General features: G+C 60.2%; 2 protein-coding genes across 3 annotated transcripts in view; one reads left to right on the forward strand and one right to left on the reverse strand.

Annotated features, from left to right (window-relative positions):
* The window catches only part of BRF2 (BRF2 general transcription factor IIIB subunit), a 5,354-nt gene extending 1,516 nt beyond the window's left edge, over positions 1-3,838 (forward strand). For both annotated transcript variants that reach the window (XM_085304185.1, XM_085304186.1), the window contains 3 exons: positions 406-465; positions 828-1,149; positions 2,054-3,838. In XM_085304185.1, coding sequence (XP_085160311.1) covers positions 406-465; positions 828-1,149; positions 2,054-2,756 — 1,085 coding nt within the window. In that variant the 3' untranslated portion in view covers positions 2,757-3,838. The remainder of the gene's footprint in view (positions 1-405; positions 466-827; positions 1,150-2,053) is intronic.
* Positions 3,839-4,234: 396 nt separating this feature from the next.
* On the reverse strand, positions 4,235-15,568 carry ADGRA2 (adhesion G protein-coupled receptor A2; the record flags this gene model as incomplete). Its single annotated transcript, XM_085304225.1, has 13 exons — positions 4,235-7,995; positions 8,347-8,436; positions 8,967-9,112; positions 9,262-9,385; positions 12,378-12,505; positions 12,646-12,854; positions 13,061-13,262; positions 13,346-13,555; positions 13,655-13,816; positions 13,904-14,053; positions 14,149-14,350; positions 15,067-15,231; positions 15,420-15,568. Coding segments are annotated over 13 exons (3,141 nt in total), but the record flags the coding sequence as incomplete, so codon positions are not given.

The raw sequence follows: 15,568 nt of genomic DNA on the forward strand, positions 1-15,568 counted from the left end.
CGCCGCGCCGGGGCTGCGGGAGAGGTGCTGGGCGTCGCCCCTCGTCGCCCTCCGCGCCCCCCGTGGCAACAGCGCTGAGCCTTTCCGCCCGCCGGCTCCCACCCGTGGCTCTGGCGCGCCCGGCGCGCTGCTCCSTGGCGCTTGAGCCTCCGGTGCCGGTGAGGGRGGAGCCCTGGGACCGTCTGCCCCGRCATCTGCAGGGAAGGGGCGGCTCCGAGAGCCTCCCGGGCCAGGGACCCTCTTGTCCGGGAGAGCCTGTGCTGCCGGGCCCCGCTCGGCGGCCTGGAACTGCCCCTTCTGGAAACTGCCGCCCGCCCCTCGCGCGCCCGGTAGCACAAGATCTMRGCGGTTCCGTCCTCAGGATGTCAGMGCAAGGTTACCTGGCCTAATGCTTTTGTTTTTCAGAGGTGGCCTATTCCCAGAGCACTGGCCAGAAGGAGCAGCTGAGCCGCTGTCTGCAGCGGGGTGAGAGCCTGCCATTCGGTTTCATTTGTATACTTTGATTCTCTGTTTTACTGCATTAGTCTAATTTGTGTAATATATTTTTGGCACTGTGATGAGTTAAAAGCTATAGGGAGCCGGCAGTAAAATAGGAAGAAAGCAGTTAGTGCTATGTGCAGCTGGTGCTTGCCAGCAAGCTGCCTTACCTGCACGAAGGGAGCTGGGGAAGTCTTTGCCTGCCATTTTGGGGGCTGCAGTGACCAGGCTGCTCTCGTGCTTTTGCCTGAGTCTGGCTGAATGCCAGCTGCACTGTGGTATCAGGGAGAGATGTATATAAAGAGCGATGAATATCTCAAGCTGATCTTAAAAGTGGTGTCTTCTCGCAGGGATCAGGAGGGTCCAGGACCTCTGCAAAGTCCTCCAGCTCCCGTCAGTGTTCGAGGAAACGGCTGTGTCATACTTCCAGCGAGCTCTCCAGCATCCCTCCTTCCACCTGGTCAGTCTGGAGAAGAAGGAGCTTCTGGGGGGCTGCTGCGTCTTTGTGACCTGTCGGCAACACAACTGGCCCCTGACCATGGGAACRATCTGCTCCCTTCTTTACGCCAAGAAGGAGCTGTTTGCCAGCGTCTACCTGAGCGTGCAGAAAGAGCTTGAGCTGTCCGTGCCAGCGTTGAGCCTGATGGACCTGGTGAAGACGCACCTCAATAGGTAACATGACCCCTTTCATGTCGAACGGTTCAGAGCTCTGCACTTCACACTGATGTGAGGAAAAGCATCTAAAATGCAGCCTGTGGCAGGGCAGAAGGCCATAAGCATGCACAGTGACCTGTGCTGTTACCTAGGCATACTTTTACTGAAGGAAATGAAGGCAAAACCCAGATCATCTAAAAAATATTCCCTTGGATTGGTCACAGCCCTGCCTACGAAGTGGGACAGCATACTAACAGAGGACCCTTGAGGCTGGGTGGTGATACTGTTGTTGTAGCTCCTAAAATTCAYGGTCTGGGAGCACACTTTGCTGTCCCTTGATTCAAAATTGCATTGAGTTCTTACTATGGCCAGCAATTTTAGTGTACCAAAGAAGCCAGGAGGTGGGTGTGAGCAAACACAGGAGCAGTACCACCCTGTTTGCTCGCTGATGTCCTGGAAGCAATGGCCTGAGCACTTGAGGTGGCCTTTACTGTGGTGGCTTTTGCCTCCTGTGTCATAGTTTGAGCTGGGATTCTTCTCTTCCTGCCCCTTACTGCTCAGTTTGGAGAGCACCCGGTGCAGGGACTTTGCTGAGCGATCTGAGCAAAGACCTGCCTCCGGAGCAGGGCACGTTTTCCCTGAAGGACATTATTGCAGCTCTCAGTTTACTTAAGTGTTGCGTGGTGTTGGWAGCTGTCTCCCTGTTGTCATGAGCAGAACAAGCTGAATCAAATCTTGGAGACTGGAAGCRGAGGTGACCTGTCATTTGAGTCTGTTTCTGGATAGTGTATTTAGGTGCTTTATTTGTGCTGCAGTGTGGCTCACCCCTTCCCACACCTGTGGCAGCTGCAGGGGTGGCCAGATCTGATGCTTCCCTGCACCCCGATAGCTGATGCTAACGGCAGRTTCTCTATTCTTGCAGTTTCAGGCTGTTCCAGTGTGCAGCTGACATCCCTGCCCCATTTGTGGAGGACAAGGAGAAGATGGTAGCGCGRACGATGCAGATTGTGGAGCTGGCCAGCGAGACGTGGTTGGTCACGGGCCGGCACCCTATTCCCGTCGTCACCGCTGCAGCGTTCCTGTCCTGGCAGTCGCTGCAGCCCGCCGCCCGCCTGACGTGCACCTTCGCGCGGTTCTGCAAGGTGGCGGGTGTCGACCTGCCTCCGCCGGCCCACTTGAGGCTGAAAGAGCTTCACGAAATCCTGCTGAGGATGGCGTCCCAGCTCGCGTGGCTGAGGGTGTTTAAGATGGACAAGAAGGTGGCCGTCAAGCACATCGGGGACCTACTGCAGCACCGAATTTTCCTGCTGAAGAAGTCTTTCTGTGTGGAGGACGCGGAGGAGCAGCGTGCTGGAGCCCAGGGTGAGGGCTCCCCTCYGGCCGCAGGAGGGGCCCCGCAGGAGGAGGTGCGTCCCTCCGAAGGGAAACGTCAGTGTGACGGGGAGCGGAGGCCCTTGCTTCCGCCTTGCCTCATCAAGCCRAAGAAGAGACTCCGCACAGCAGCCCCAAGTGCTTCGGACCTTGCCATCACCGGCGATGAACCCATCTCCGACAGTGAAATAGAGCAGTACCTGAGGGACCAAGRGGAGATCCAGGCTTTCAGCAAGGCCAAGGCATGGCTGTGAACAAGGCGGCTCCTGGTTGGTCTGGAGGAGAGTGCTGCCACGAGCACGAGGGCAGCAAAGGGCGAGGAACCGGCAGCATAAAGCCTGGTGGTAGCAGAGCCACACTAACCACAAGGACAGTCACCAAAGGAATGGGGCAATGCAGGAAACAGCTCTACTCCTGTTGAGTGTTTGTGTTTGGTAGATGGACCAGAAGGAGGCTTTTTATGGAGTAACTGTTTTGGTTGTCTTGTATTTCTGCTAGAAGTAAATGAACTAGGGTGCCAGAAGTGGTTTCTGGCCTCTCTCTTCATAACCTCTGCTAAAATGTGTTTTATCTAAACCAGGTATGGTAGGGCAGACGTCACGAGCGAGTCCAGCGAGTCAGTGTACTAACACAGAGGTAAAACACGGATCTTGGCACACAGGAGAGAGCCAGCCAAGTGCCCTTCCCTAAGAAGCGGTCGGTCAGTCAGAGTCATTGCGGTTTCCCAGCCTACAGCCAGTCTAACAGGGCAGAACGGCTTCTGAGAGCCTTCTTGGTGCCTTGGCCCACAGCTGGGCTGCGGTCCTGCCCGGGCACCTTTGTGTAGGCAGCTGAACTGATACCCTGTTTGCAGGGAGCGTGTCAAAGTGGGTGACTTTGTGCTGGTGCTGCTGAGGAGCTCTCACCAGCACAGACTGGTAGTGTCAGTAATGCCAAAGCTGAATTCCCTCTCAAGTTGTCTGCCTGTCGTTTGCTTTCTTGCTGGTATGTGCGCAGACTTACCCGATCTATGGGGATGTGTTTGGAGCCAGCGGGTTTTTGTGGCACATCCTGATCCCTGCAGCAGGCGAGGTGAGGAGGGCTCTGTCAGTCAATGTCAGCAGTGCTTCAGTCTGTGGCAATGTGAAATCACAGTGGTAATTTTTGTGTTTTAGAAGAGAGGGAGGGAGCAATACTGTCCTAACAGTGCTTGGTTGTACCAGTGTCTGGTTATTGTAGGGCAATGTGACAGGGAAGGTAGAGGTTTCCGGCTCCCTCATTGGCACCTGTTTTTCAGAGCTTTTCTGAGGGAGTGATCTCTTACGTTGCCTTACACATCACCTGCTTTGACAGGTGGGGAGGGAGGGTGGGTTTGTGACTGGGAAAGACAGGCACCTTCATTTGTTACTCTGCTTTCTGAGGAAAAAGCTAATGGCAAATCTAAGTGCTGTGTCCCATTTGCCAGATAGCRTGGGTCCTTGTGGTGTTCTGGGGTTGCCTGCCCTAGGTCTTACAGGGATCCCCTGGGAAACTCAGCTTGGCTCATGTCTGAGAGGGAAGCTATCCCAGCTCAGTTAAGTAMGTGATGTGAAGCTGCTGGAAATCTGTTGCAACTGTGCAGCTCTCGATAGCACGATTATAGTGCTGTTCATTTCAAAGTACTGCTTAACTCAATAAAACAGTGACCTCTATGTTCCTAATGGTCTGTTGTATTTGAGCAGTGAAGTCTGCAAAGAAGTAACAGTAGATCATGGCAGATTTGCAAATCTTTAATATATTAAACAAAACATATCTGCTAGAAACATTCTATTCATATAAAAATGCAAAAAGACCCCTTTAAAAACATTTCTTTGGCATATTTTCCCTCCCTCTCCCACGTATATTGCAAGAAGCTCTCTGTTGATATGTCGTTTGCTTGTAATGTAAACAAAGAAAGTAATTAATAATACAAAGCTTTTTATATAATACTGTCACAGTGCAGCAAGCATATATAACAACTCAGCATCAGCAAGACTGCATAGGCTGCAGTACTGACGTAACGATTCAAATTGTATTAAATACAAGGCGCGATAAAAGATGCGTTGTTAAGCAGTCAATCAGTCAGAGAAGTTTAAAGAGGCTGGGGAGGGCCCGAACTGCAGCAAGGCTGCTGGTACTCYAGCCCTGCAGGGTGAGGGGTTTCCGAAGGGTGAGGAGCTAGTTGCTGCAGGTGGGAAAACTGTCAGTAAGTGCTTTTGACTCCATTAACTTCTGGATCCCCCAGCCTTCGGACACGCTGCGCGTGTTAGGATTGGCCTGCGTGCCTTCTAGCACTTCTTGGTCCTCTGCTGATCCTCGTGACCTCTTGGTAGGTAGGTAAGTAGTTGGCACGTGTGGGGAAACTGAGGCACAGAGAGGCTGGAACGGCTTTGACCTGAGGCCAGTCTGGGCTCGGCTCCCAGTCTGGCCTCCTCTCCCGCCTTAGACCGCAGTGGACAGGGACAGGGCAGCTGGGAGATGCCTGCTCAGCACTGGAGGGCRGTAAAATACACTCTGGGCTGAGGCAGCGCCGTGGCGTCCTCAGCCCTGGGACACGGCTCCTGAGAGGCTGGAAGGGGCGCAGGGAAGGAGGGAGGAAGGACTCGCCTTTAAGGCCGGCCCTTTTCTCCCCTCGTGCTCTCCCGTCCGCGGGAACACGGGAAGCCGGTCGCAGCTCGGCTGTGCAGCAGCCACCAGCCCCTTCGCTGCTCGGTGGCTGTGGCACCTGCCTGCCACAGCGGGCACGGGGAGTGCAGAGCCCCGTTGCAAGGCACGGGGCAGCACATTGCATTGAACGGTAGCAAAATGGGTACGGGCCGCCCCTTGCCTGGCAGTGGGGTAAATAACTGTCTTGCTTTTCAGGAAACCCCCTTTAAGCCAAGCAAGGCTTTGCCTGTGGATGCTCCCAGAACCTGCTGCTYTCTGGGGTGAGCGAGCGAGTGAGTATCTCCATTTTCATTTGTGTGCTAGAAAAAAGGTGGACTTGTGTTTTAAAAAGGGAAAATAAGTGCTAATCCAAGTTCTCGTCTCTTGAAAAYGTCATCTGAACCGTCCATAGGGACATGTTGAACGTAGTCAAGCCCTTCGTTTCCCAGGAACAGCCCCGGCCCCTGAGCGCTCTTCCCTCTCTCGCCTTCCGTGGGGCAGGCTGCGACGCCGTTAACCACGGGGCTGTTTGGTGCTCGGGCCTGCGAAGAGCAAAGGCAGGTAGTTTCTGAATACGCTAAAGCTGAGGATTTGMTCTTGTGGTTCTGGATGCGGTTCGGCTCTTTGGTTCTTCGGAGATGGTCGATCTCTGCTCGCCGCGCGGCCCGGGCAGCGGGGCCCCCCGGGAGCCCGTCGCTGCGCTGCCGGCCGGCCTGTTTGCATAGTCGATGCCTCGGAGGCCGCCCGCCCCACGAGGGAGCGTTTCCTTGCTGGGATTTTAGCGTCTGGCACGAGAACAGTGCAGACGATCGGCTTTGCTCGCGACGGTGGCGTCTCTTACCTTGTGCTTGCTTTTAAGTATGGCTTTTACTTTGGCAGCTCGGTAACCCACAGGGCTAAATATTGTCTTTTAAGAACATGTGGATAAAAATGCTCACATTTAAAAGCATTCCAAACCAAGAAGCTTCTCTCTGACTCTTTCAGAAAAAGCTTATTTAGGCTAGGGTCAAACGAGCGTCCGTGCTACAGCATCTTTAGTCAAGGGTGCTGGTTCTGGTCTCCTCTGCCCCAGGGGGAACATTGCAGTCATGGCACAAACAAGCTATTTCCAAAACTCCCAGGGGCTCGTCTGCTCCTCAGAGAACACTGACATGTAACACGGAGGCACTCGCATCGGTTACCCATCTGTCTATACCTATATACATACAATAATATAGAGATTTGAAAAATAGACATTTGTTTTCTCTGTATATAATAAAATAGCATTTAGGGTCAGTCTGAAGTGACATGCAGAAGTGATTAAAGTACTGTTGCAATTCAGGCTGCTGAGGAGCAAAGATCGCCTTTCACCTCGAGACTCAGCACCGCTGTGGACGGCACCCCGGGAAGCATCGACATCCTTCCCCTCCTGGTCGGATCAGGCCCGGCATCGCCCTCTGCCCGGCAGCCGAGCAAAAGCATCCGGGCCGTGTTGCCCGGTCCTGTCTAGTGCACTTAGCAATTCTCAGAAGCCCTTGGCTCCTCAAAGATTGCGTCTGACCTCCTGGCAGATGGTCTTAGCAGCTCCTGCCGCCGCTCCCAAGCCACCCTACTGCCCAAGGAGGAACGTGCGACGGCGCTGCGGCTCTCTGGTCCTTTCCCATCCTTTATACGGTAGTTTCGCTCTTCCACAGGCCGGTCTTCATCCCGGCCACGCTGTCGGCGCTGGCGAGGTGGATGTCGTACTTGCTCCCTTTGAGCGCCCCGTTGTGGCTGGCCACGTTGAGCGGGTAGGACCGGCGCTTCGTCTCCTTCTCCATGGCGCTGGCCTGCCGGAGGTTGTCCCTGCTGGCGCTCCTCCGGCGAGCCTTGCTGAAGTCCGGCGCCTGCCGGCCGCCATCGCTGCCTTCGGACTGGCTCGGTGCCGTCTCCCCTTCCGGCGGGGCCACGGCCTGCATCCCCGCGCGGCTGTTGTTCAAGGGGCTGTTCCTGCTGCTGTGGTAGCTCTCGGAGTGGCTGTTGTGGATGCTCCCGCTCTCGCTGGAGGGGTGGTCCGAGGCAGGGCCCCGCAGCATTTTCAAGCGGTGATGCTTCCCTTCCCGGTACTGCTTCGGTCTGCTCTTGTGGGTCCTGCGGCCGTGGAGGTTGTTGGCGTGCCGGGCTGCGCCGGTGGCTTTGTCGGGCTCCTCGTAAGAGGCCGGGCGGGCGTCCGCCTGGCTCTGAGCCACCTGCAGGTTGGTGAGCTTGCAGTGGCCCACAGTGGAGTTGGTGCTGCTGGGCGACGAAGAGGATTTGATGGAATGGGCTGCCTCCGGGTTGCACCCGATGAAGACCTGCGAGCCGTCCTCCACCGCCACGCCRGGGTGGACGTACGCCTGCATGGGCAACGCGTTCCTGTAGGACGGGCAGCAGCTGAACCAGGAGTTGAGCACATCCCGACGCCGCACGCAGTGGTGGATGAAGATGAAGAGCCCCAGCACTACAGCTGTGACTCCGTAGAGGCAGCTGAAGATGAYGTTCAGGTACCAGCGCTGCGATACAGCCATGGCTCCAAACGTCCACAGGGCCACGTACAAGGAATGCGTGGTGACCAGTGCCCACAACTGCACTTGCAGGGAGTAGACACCATCCACCTCGGGGCAGGGCGTCCCCGAGTTCAGTGTCACTGAGATGGACCCGGAGTCTGTCAAGAGGTTCCCGCTGCCTCCCAGCCTCGGTGGCATCTCAAGCGGCTCGGGGGCATCTTTCTGGCTTGAAGATCGGCACCGGAGGTTGAGCCCGGCGCAGAGGAAGTAAATCCAGGTAATGAGCATGATGAAAGCCACGGGGACGTAGAAAGCACCGAGGCTGGGCCTCCACACCAGCCAGCAGCTGTAAGGGAGAAAAGKGGGCTCGGATCGGCAGGCCCACGGCCCGCGCGCCCAGCGGCCATGCAGAGCCTCCTGCCGCAGCCCCGCGTCGCGGTCCTCGGCGCTCAGCACCCTTGGCCCAGCGGGTCCCTAARGGACAGGCTTTGTGGGGGTGCAATGGCTGCAGCCATGCCCTGCCTSCAGGCCTCCCGAGGAGCTCGTCCGCTGGACGGCTCGGCTGCAGGTTTCCAGAAGCACAGGAGCAAAGACCTCGCTGGCCTTTGCAAAGCGCGCCCCAATTCCCTTTCCCCTTATCAGGCYGGAGGAGGCAACATGCTCAGTGGAGAAGGTGTTGCCACACGGGGACACTTACTACGGGTTGTTATCGTGATAGTTGTGGATGTTAACAGCCGCCGTGATGCCGCAGATGATGAGGGGTATCCCGCCTGCGATAAGGTAGAAYCTGCAAGGAGAGGAGGCGGCGGTGTTACCGCGCGCCGAGGGCGAGCGCCGGCCTGGCGCCACGGGGCTGTTTGCACGAGGCTGGCGCCAGGCACGGGCAGGGCTCCTGCTGAAGCCAGCGTGATCTTTGGCTTTGTAGGCGGCTTGCACGGCTATGGAGTGACTTTGTAGGCTGCTTGCACAAACATAGATGTGCCATTGTGGAAAGGAGGGTGGAAGAGGGGAAGAATGTCTTCCCCCAGGGAAACGCGGGTGCAGAGGTGAAGAGAAACACGACTGCACAGGGAAGCAGGGAGAGAGGCCAGGACGGTGCARGGGATGCAGGAACAGAGCCTGTCCTGGGAGAAGTGGGTAGCCTGGGACATGGGCTGGCACGATTGCTTTTAAAAGACAGGAGCAAGTCCTGCCCCAGCCCTCCTCCATCCGCGACCGAGAAAAACAGCGCTGGCCTCTGGCGGGTCTGAGCTCTCTGCAGGGGCCCTGGAGCAGGGTGTCCCCAGCGAAGGGGCCCTCGGGGGCGCGCGTCTCTACCGTAGCATGGGCCGAGGGGCCGGCTGGGACGCGTCCCCGTCCTGCTGCTGGGGCGCCTTCCAGGTCACCTCTTTGTAGAGGACTCTGGCCTTCACTGCCATCCACAGCAGGGTGGACAGGGAGGAGTAGTGCAAAATGATGCCGACCTGCGGGCAGAGGCAATAAGGTGGGTAAGAGGGGGGAGTCGCTGCGCATGGGTCCGCCCACCCCGATCGCAGGTCCCGCGGCGCCCGGCGGGGTGAAAGCTGGCTTCGCCAAGCTGCTCGGCTGCACGCTCCAAAGCGGCGCTACCTACCGCTTGGCAGACGATCAGGTAGCTGGTGAGCGTGATGCCTCCCGCGAAGACGGCCGAGGTCATGGCGATGTGGAAGCAGAGGTTAAGCAGCATGTGCCAGCACTTCCGCGTGATGTGGATGGCCCTGCAAGAGCGGCACAAACCGTCGCGGTGAGACACCGTCCGGCCAGGCAGGGAGGCCCCGGCGGCTGCGGGTGTGCTGCCCGCAAGAGCCCCTGCCCTAGGCCGGGCTCGTGCCCGGACCTGGCGTTGGGTAAATGCGACCAGAGCGCTYGCAGGGTTCGGGTGGCCAGGCGCTAAACACGACAGCTCCTGGGGTTGCGCTCAAACCGCATGTGAGGCTGTGAGGAAGCAAGAGGTGCCTGGGGTGTTATTCTAGCTGTTAATGCAGTTGTCCTTYGCAGCCAGGCCAGCTCTGTGCAAGGAACGCATCGGGAACACCTCGTGGTCAGCTGCTATCAGATCGCCCCGAGGAGCTCGGGATTATTTGTGGACCTGTGTCATGACATCTGCACATGTCTCCTGCATTGCAGGAGTGAAGATTTCCTGGTGCTGAATCTCTGGGACCCTGGAGCACACATGGAGAGGCTCCTCCTGGCTGTACGCTCCCCGAACCAAGCTCCGATCCTGCTCTTCCAGGTGAGTGCTGGATGCCAGTGCGGAGCCGCGTGCCGGGCTGTGCGGGAGGCTGGCCGGCGTGCTGCCCCTCGCACGCTGTGTCCCTAGGGCTGCTGGGGTGGGGCAGGAGGGCAGGCTGCCTGCAGTGGGGTCCCCGCTGCGGSTGGCTGCGTTTTCGCAGTGGTGGGGGCTGCCCCGTGGGTGCAGGGCTGTAGCCCTCCACCGTGGTATTGCCATTGCTGGTATCAGGCGCCAGGCTGTACGCCACACTCGTGAGAGCCCCGTTGTTCTCGACTTGCCTGCTGCTTTCTCATCACGGTCTGTAGCTGGARCAGGCGTTTCCGCTCCAGCCGGTGGTCATGGTTAAGGCTGTGTGCTCCTCTTGTGTACGGGAGGGCAGTACAGCCTATCTGGCCAGCAGGGACCAGCAGGGCTTGTGGGCAGAGCGAAGTCCTGATGACTGTACGGTGCTGATGCAGAGCAGAGGAACGAGGGCCTGGTGTGACAGCAGAGGCCGTGCGAGGTGGAAACCCAGGATGTGAGGTAGGGGGTAATAATAAGAGCCGGGGTGCAGGCTTGGTCCTGGAGACCCCATGGCTATAAAGGACTCCCCACTGGGCAGCTGACGAGAAGCAGCCCTGCAGCTGAGCAATACTGATGCTCAAGGATTAGAGGTTGAGGACCAATATTCTAATTAGGAGGAAAATGCAGKACATAGAGTAGGAAATTAAGTAATTAAGTGAATGTGAGTTGGAAGTAAGCAAGTAAGTGTAGTGCAATGACAAAAGAGCAAGGAATACATGTGTCTTGGCCCACCAAGGAAAATAAATCTGTTWAAGTAAGAAAGAGTAGGTAACTTAAAAGGGAAAAATAAATTAATAGAATTTGACTTGAGAAAGAAGGAACTAAGGACATAAAGGTGTTCTTGGAGGTGAGGGCTCGTCATCGGCCTYCCCCACTGCAACCTGTGGACTGTGAGGAGTGAAATGCCCAGCAAATTGACAGAAAGAAAGGTACCCTGGTGCTGTAGACACTGCTGTTTGGTCAGCATCAGTAGTACTTTCATTACTGTGATTATTGAGGCTTGCTCAGTAAACCAACAGTCTTTCTGAGTGAGCTGGTAATAAGCAGATCCAGACCAATAGTGACTCTTGACTTTGTTAAGATGTCAGGGACCACGAGAGGAGCCTTTGAGGCCTGAAGCGTAGTTGTGAAATGTGATTTAGTCTAAATAGTATGGGGGGGGGGACTTTAACCAAGACACTGTGAGGCTGCAGCATTCCCTAGGCTGGGAGGTAGTGATGGCATCTGTCCTGCCAGACCTTTTGGTGTCCCATATATGATCTGTTGGGTATTTCCTTCTGTCTTTACCGGTGGAGTGCACTTGTGCTCTCTGGGAGTCCCCAGGGCTGTGTTTATCAGTGGGAGATGCAGTCCCCCCCCCATCCCTAATGGTGCTTATTGGCCACCTGGCTGCCCCAGAAGCAGGTGCCTGGTCTTCCACTTGGGTGATGAAGGTCAGCTTTAGTGCTTGTGACTCTTGATAACATGAGTCCTGCTCTTCGATGAAGGCATCTGGCCCTGTGCTTGTTGGGTGGGCACTTAACACTGCTGTGTGTTGCCTTGCAGGGCTGCTGGAGGAGCTACGGAGAGCCTGCCTGGAGGTACCAGCCTGGGATGGGGCTTGGAGCCACACTGGAGCTCCAGGGTGGTCTCCTTGAGRCAGGCTGCTCCTATGTAGGAGAGGAGCCCAGCTGCCTAGGGCCTCCTTAGCTCCAAGGAGGCCCCATGCCCAGCCTCCTCTCCTACGCAGGAGGAGCCTGGCTGGGGGTTGACCCCTGGAGCTCCAGTGTGGGCCAAAGACCCAGGTTACCTGGGCAGTGTGGTTGGCCCACATCTCCCCAGGTAACCTGGGCCTTTGGCCCACACTGGAGCTCCAGGGGTCTCCTCCCGTGTAGGAGAGGAGCCCCCCTGGAGCTCCAGGGCATCCAATGTGGGCCAAAGGCCCAGCTTACCTGAGAAGACTTGGGCAGTGTGGTGGGCCCTGGCCCTGCTCACTGCCCATGCAAACTGCCTTGCTAACTGCCGTGTTGCTTGTCCCCCGGTCGCTTCGCTCCCTTGGTCGCTTGCCTGGAGCTGCTTTTATGGGAGGAAGACCCTCCTCTTCCTCCCTCAGCAGCCAGTCAGCAGCTCTGGCCTCCTGCCTTCCAATTGGCCCCTCTCTGGGGGCTGAGGAGCCCCAGGTGTGGGGTGAGCCCCACCCCTGAGCCCACCACCTCACCTGCTTGCTATCATCTCCCCATCAACCCACCAAGCTATGGGGTCCTCCAAGCCAGCTGTGCACAGCACTGCCCAGAGCTCCCCACCCAGCTCTCCCCCTAACGATGGACACCAGTGGGCACCCTGCACCCCCTGCGGCACTCTGCTCTGGTCCTGGGGTGCTGTGCTGTGCTGTGGGAGCACGATGATGGACCAGAGCCCTCCACCCAGCCACTCACCCGTGGTTGACGATGTAGGTGATGATGGTGGTGAAGAGGCAGAGCAGCAGCACGGCGGTGCAGGTGTACATAGCCGGGTGCAGGGCCTCCACGGGGCCCCGCGCCTCGCCGGGGAACCCGCTCAGCTCCTGCCCAACGGACACCCCGTCAGACACCCTGCACGGCCCCGGCTCCCGCAGCCCCCTCGCCTGCCCCACGCGCTGCGAGGCCCCACGGTGCCCTGCAAGGCCAGCCCCTCCTGCACCCCCTCAGCCCTCTCCCCACCTACCATGAGCACGGCCACGTTGCTGAGGTGGCGGCAGTGCAGGGAGGTGACGTTGGGCTCGCGGGCGGCCAGCTGGCAGCCCTCGGCGCTCCAGCCGCCCATGCCCTCCAGCACCTCGAAGTTCCAGTACGCGGCCACGGGGTCGGCGCCCTCCCCGGGGTGCCGCAGGGACACGGCGACGGGCTCCGTCAGGTTGCCCACGCCGCAGCCATCTGCAACCACACTGCCACCGAGTAAGGCACAGCACCCTGCTCCGCACCCCCAGCACGGGGACAGCCACCCTCCAGGAGGACACCCTTGGCCACCAGCGATGGTCCCACACGGGCAGCACTGCAACCCCAGGGACACCTCTCCCAGGCCCCACAAGGTCTCCAGGAGCTCTACAGCCCCCTCCTTCCCCAGGAGACCCCCCCCTTACACGTCCCGGCGTAGATGACCGGCGTGGCCACGCTGCGGCGCTTGCCGTCGTCGGCCAGGCGGGAGGAGTTGCCGGTGCTGCAGAAGAGCTTGCCGTTGCGGAAGACCAGCAGCTGGAGCTTGCAGTCCGTCGGCGGCGCGAAGGGCACGGGGCTGGCGAACAGGCTGGGCGGCAGCTGGATGGAGGCCAGGGCGATGCTGTTCTGCGGGGCGGGGGCGGGCGCGGGTGAGCGGCAGCCGGCCCCCACCGCGTCCCCGGCACCCCCGGCCGCCCCACGTCCCGTACCTTGAGGTGGAAGCTGGTCAGGGAGACGTTGGGGCGCCCCGTGGTGCAGCGCAGCCGCAGCTGCTGGTCGGGCGCAGGCTCGGCGCCCCGCTCCGCCGGGGGCGGCCGCCCGCCCGGGCCCCCGTCCCGCCGCTGGAAGGCCACGCAGCTCAGGCCCACGTAGCTCTCCGGCTTCACCACGTAGGCTTCGAAGGCGATGTTGCGCGAGTTCTGCCAGGCACAGAGCCGCAGGGCCGCCGTGAGCCCCCGCGCCGGAGGGCGGCCCCGGCCGGGCCCGCCGCCCCTTGCCCAGCCCCGGGAGATGCCCACCACGGCCATGTGCTGGGAGTTGCTGCTGAGCGTGTGCAGGGCAATCCTCTCGAGGGAGCGGACGATGCTGGTGCAGGCCTTCTCCTCCTTCTGCGACATCCACAGGATGTGGTCGTCCACCTGCATGATGTTACTGGCCATCTCCACGATGACGTCCGTGAGCTGCCGGGAGAGCGGGGCGGTGAGGACGTGGAACCGCCGCCGTCGGGCTCCCCGGTGCAACGGGTAGGGCCGGGGGGGGAGCATTACCTGCTTGATCTGGTCCACGTAGCCGATGAACTTCTCAATCATCTGCGCCACGTAGAGGACGTCGACCATGTCGGAGAAGTTGGCAGCCTCCGCCGTGTACACGCGCAGCTGGTGCGCCAGGGTCAGGGCGTTGGAGGCGTTGATGGGCATCTGCGGGGCGGCGCGGGGGGGACGGTCACCCTGGCCTGGCAGCGGGCGCTCCGCCGAGCCGAGCCCCCGCCACCCCCCGGCGCCTCCCCGCTCACCAGCACGAAGGTGTAGAGCACGCGGGTGATGTCGTTGGTGTAGAGGCAGCGTGAGTAGTCGCCCTCCTGCCAGCGGCCCGCGCGGTCGCAGCGCCGGGACGCCTGCTGCTCGCCGGCCGGGCCCCCGCTCGCCGGCCCCGCGGCGAAGGGGTGCTGCAGGCAGGACTGGTAGGCGGTGATGCCCGCCAGCGTGCGGGGCCACCTGGCCGCGGGCAGACGCACGCTGAGACCCGGCTCCCCCGCCGGCAGCCCCCTCCCAGCCGCAGGAAAGGCTCCGCGGGGGCAAAACCCGCGCGCAACCCAGGCACCGGCCGAGACTTTTACGGGATTAGAGTTCCCTCCCTGGAGACCACCGCCGGGCCCAGCTGCCGGAACATCTGGCCCCCGCCCCGCGCGCGTGCACGGGATGGAGCCGACACGGGGTCCGGAGACACCGCGGCTGCCCGGGGGACCTGCCGGAGCCGCGGCCACCGCACCCCCGGGGAGCCGCCGGGGCTCCCGCGGAGCTGCCTTCCCCGGCTGCCTAATCCCGAATCCTGCTCCGCTCGGCACCGCGCGGAGGGGCGGGGGGGAGAGCCGGGGGGAGGGGGGCACTGCTAATCTAAGCCACATTTACTGTACCAGTAATTTATATTCCATAAAGGCCCGGCCGAGGTTACGGCGGGCGCCCAAAGCCTTTCGTCTCTTGCCAGAGAAATTCCAACACCTCTGCTTCTGGAGCCGGGCTGCGCCGCCGGCGCGGGAAGCCGTTCAAAGGCGCCCGCACGCTCTGCGCGGCCGCTAATCGCTACCAGACGCCAGGTCACCTGCGGGCCCGGGCGCCGCCGCCCCCCGCCCGTGGCGAGCCCCCGCCCCGGCGCACACGGACCACCGGCGCGCCCCGGGAGGAGACGGGGCGCAGGCTCCACGAAGTCCTACCTGAAGTCCCCGCGGTTGTTGGTGACCCGCTCGGCGGGACAGTAGGACGCAGAGGTCTCCAGCACCACGATCTCCACCTTCTTGCTGACGTTGCCCTGCGAGGTGGAGACGGCGCACTCCCACTCGCCGTTGGCCGAGACGTGGATGTTGGAGAGGATGAGCTCGCTGCGGCGGAGCGGGGAGCGGGGTGGGACGGGGGCCGACCYGCCGGGCACGGCCCCGCGGGCCGCCCCCAGGCTCGGCCGGCCCCCAGCGTGCTCCTCGCGTTTGGAGACGGCCAGCACGGCGCCGGGAGGCACAAGAGGTGTCTGCGCTTCGCATCCCACCCGGGCGCCGCCCGGCCCTGGACCCACCTGGTGATGAAGGTGCAGTCGTGGATGAGGCTCTCCTCCACGATGACGCCCGTCCGCTCGTCCTCCTCCACCGGCTCCCGGTTGTGGTACCAGCGGATCTGGGTGCTGTTGTCCAGGTAGGTGGCCGTGCACTGGAAGGGCAACCGGTC

This window comes from Rhea americana, unplaced genomic scaffold (assembly GCF_003343005.1).
Source record: "Rhea americana isolate MKP2758 unplaced genomic scaffold, rheAme1 scaffold_204, whole genome shotgun sequence".
Lineage (NCBI taxonomy): Eukaryota > Metazoa > Chordata > Aves > Rheiformes > Rheidae > Rhea > Rhea americana.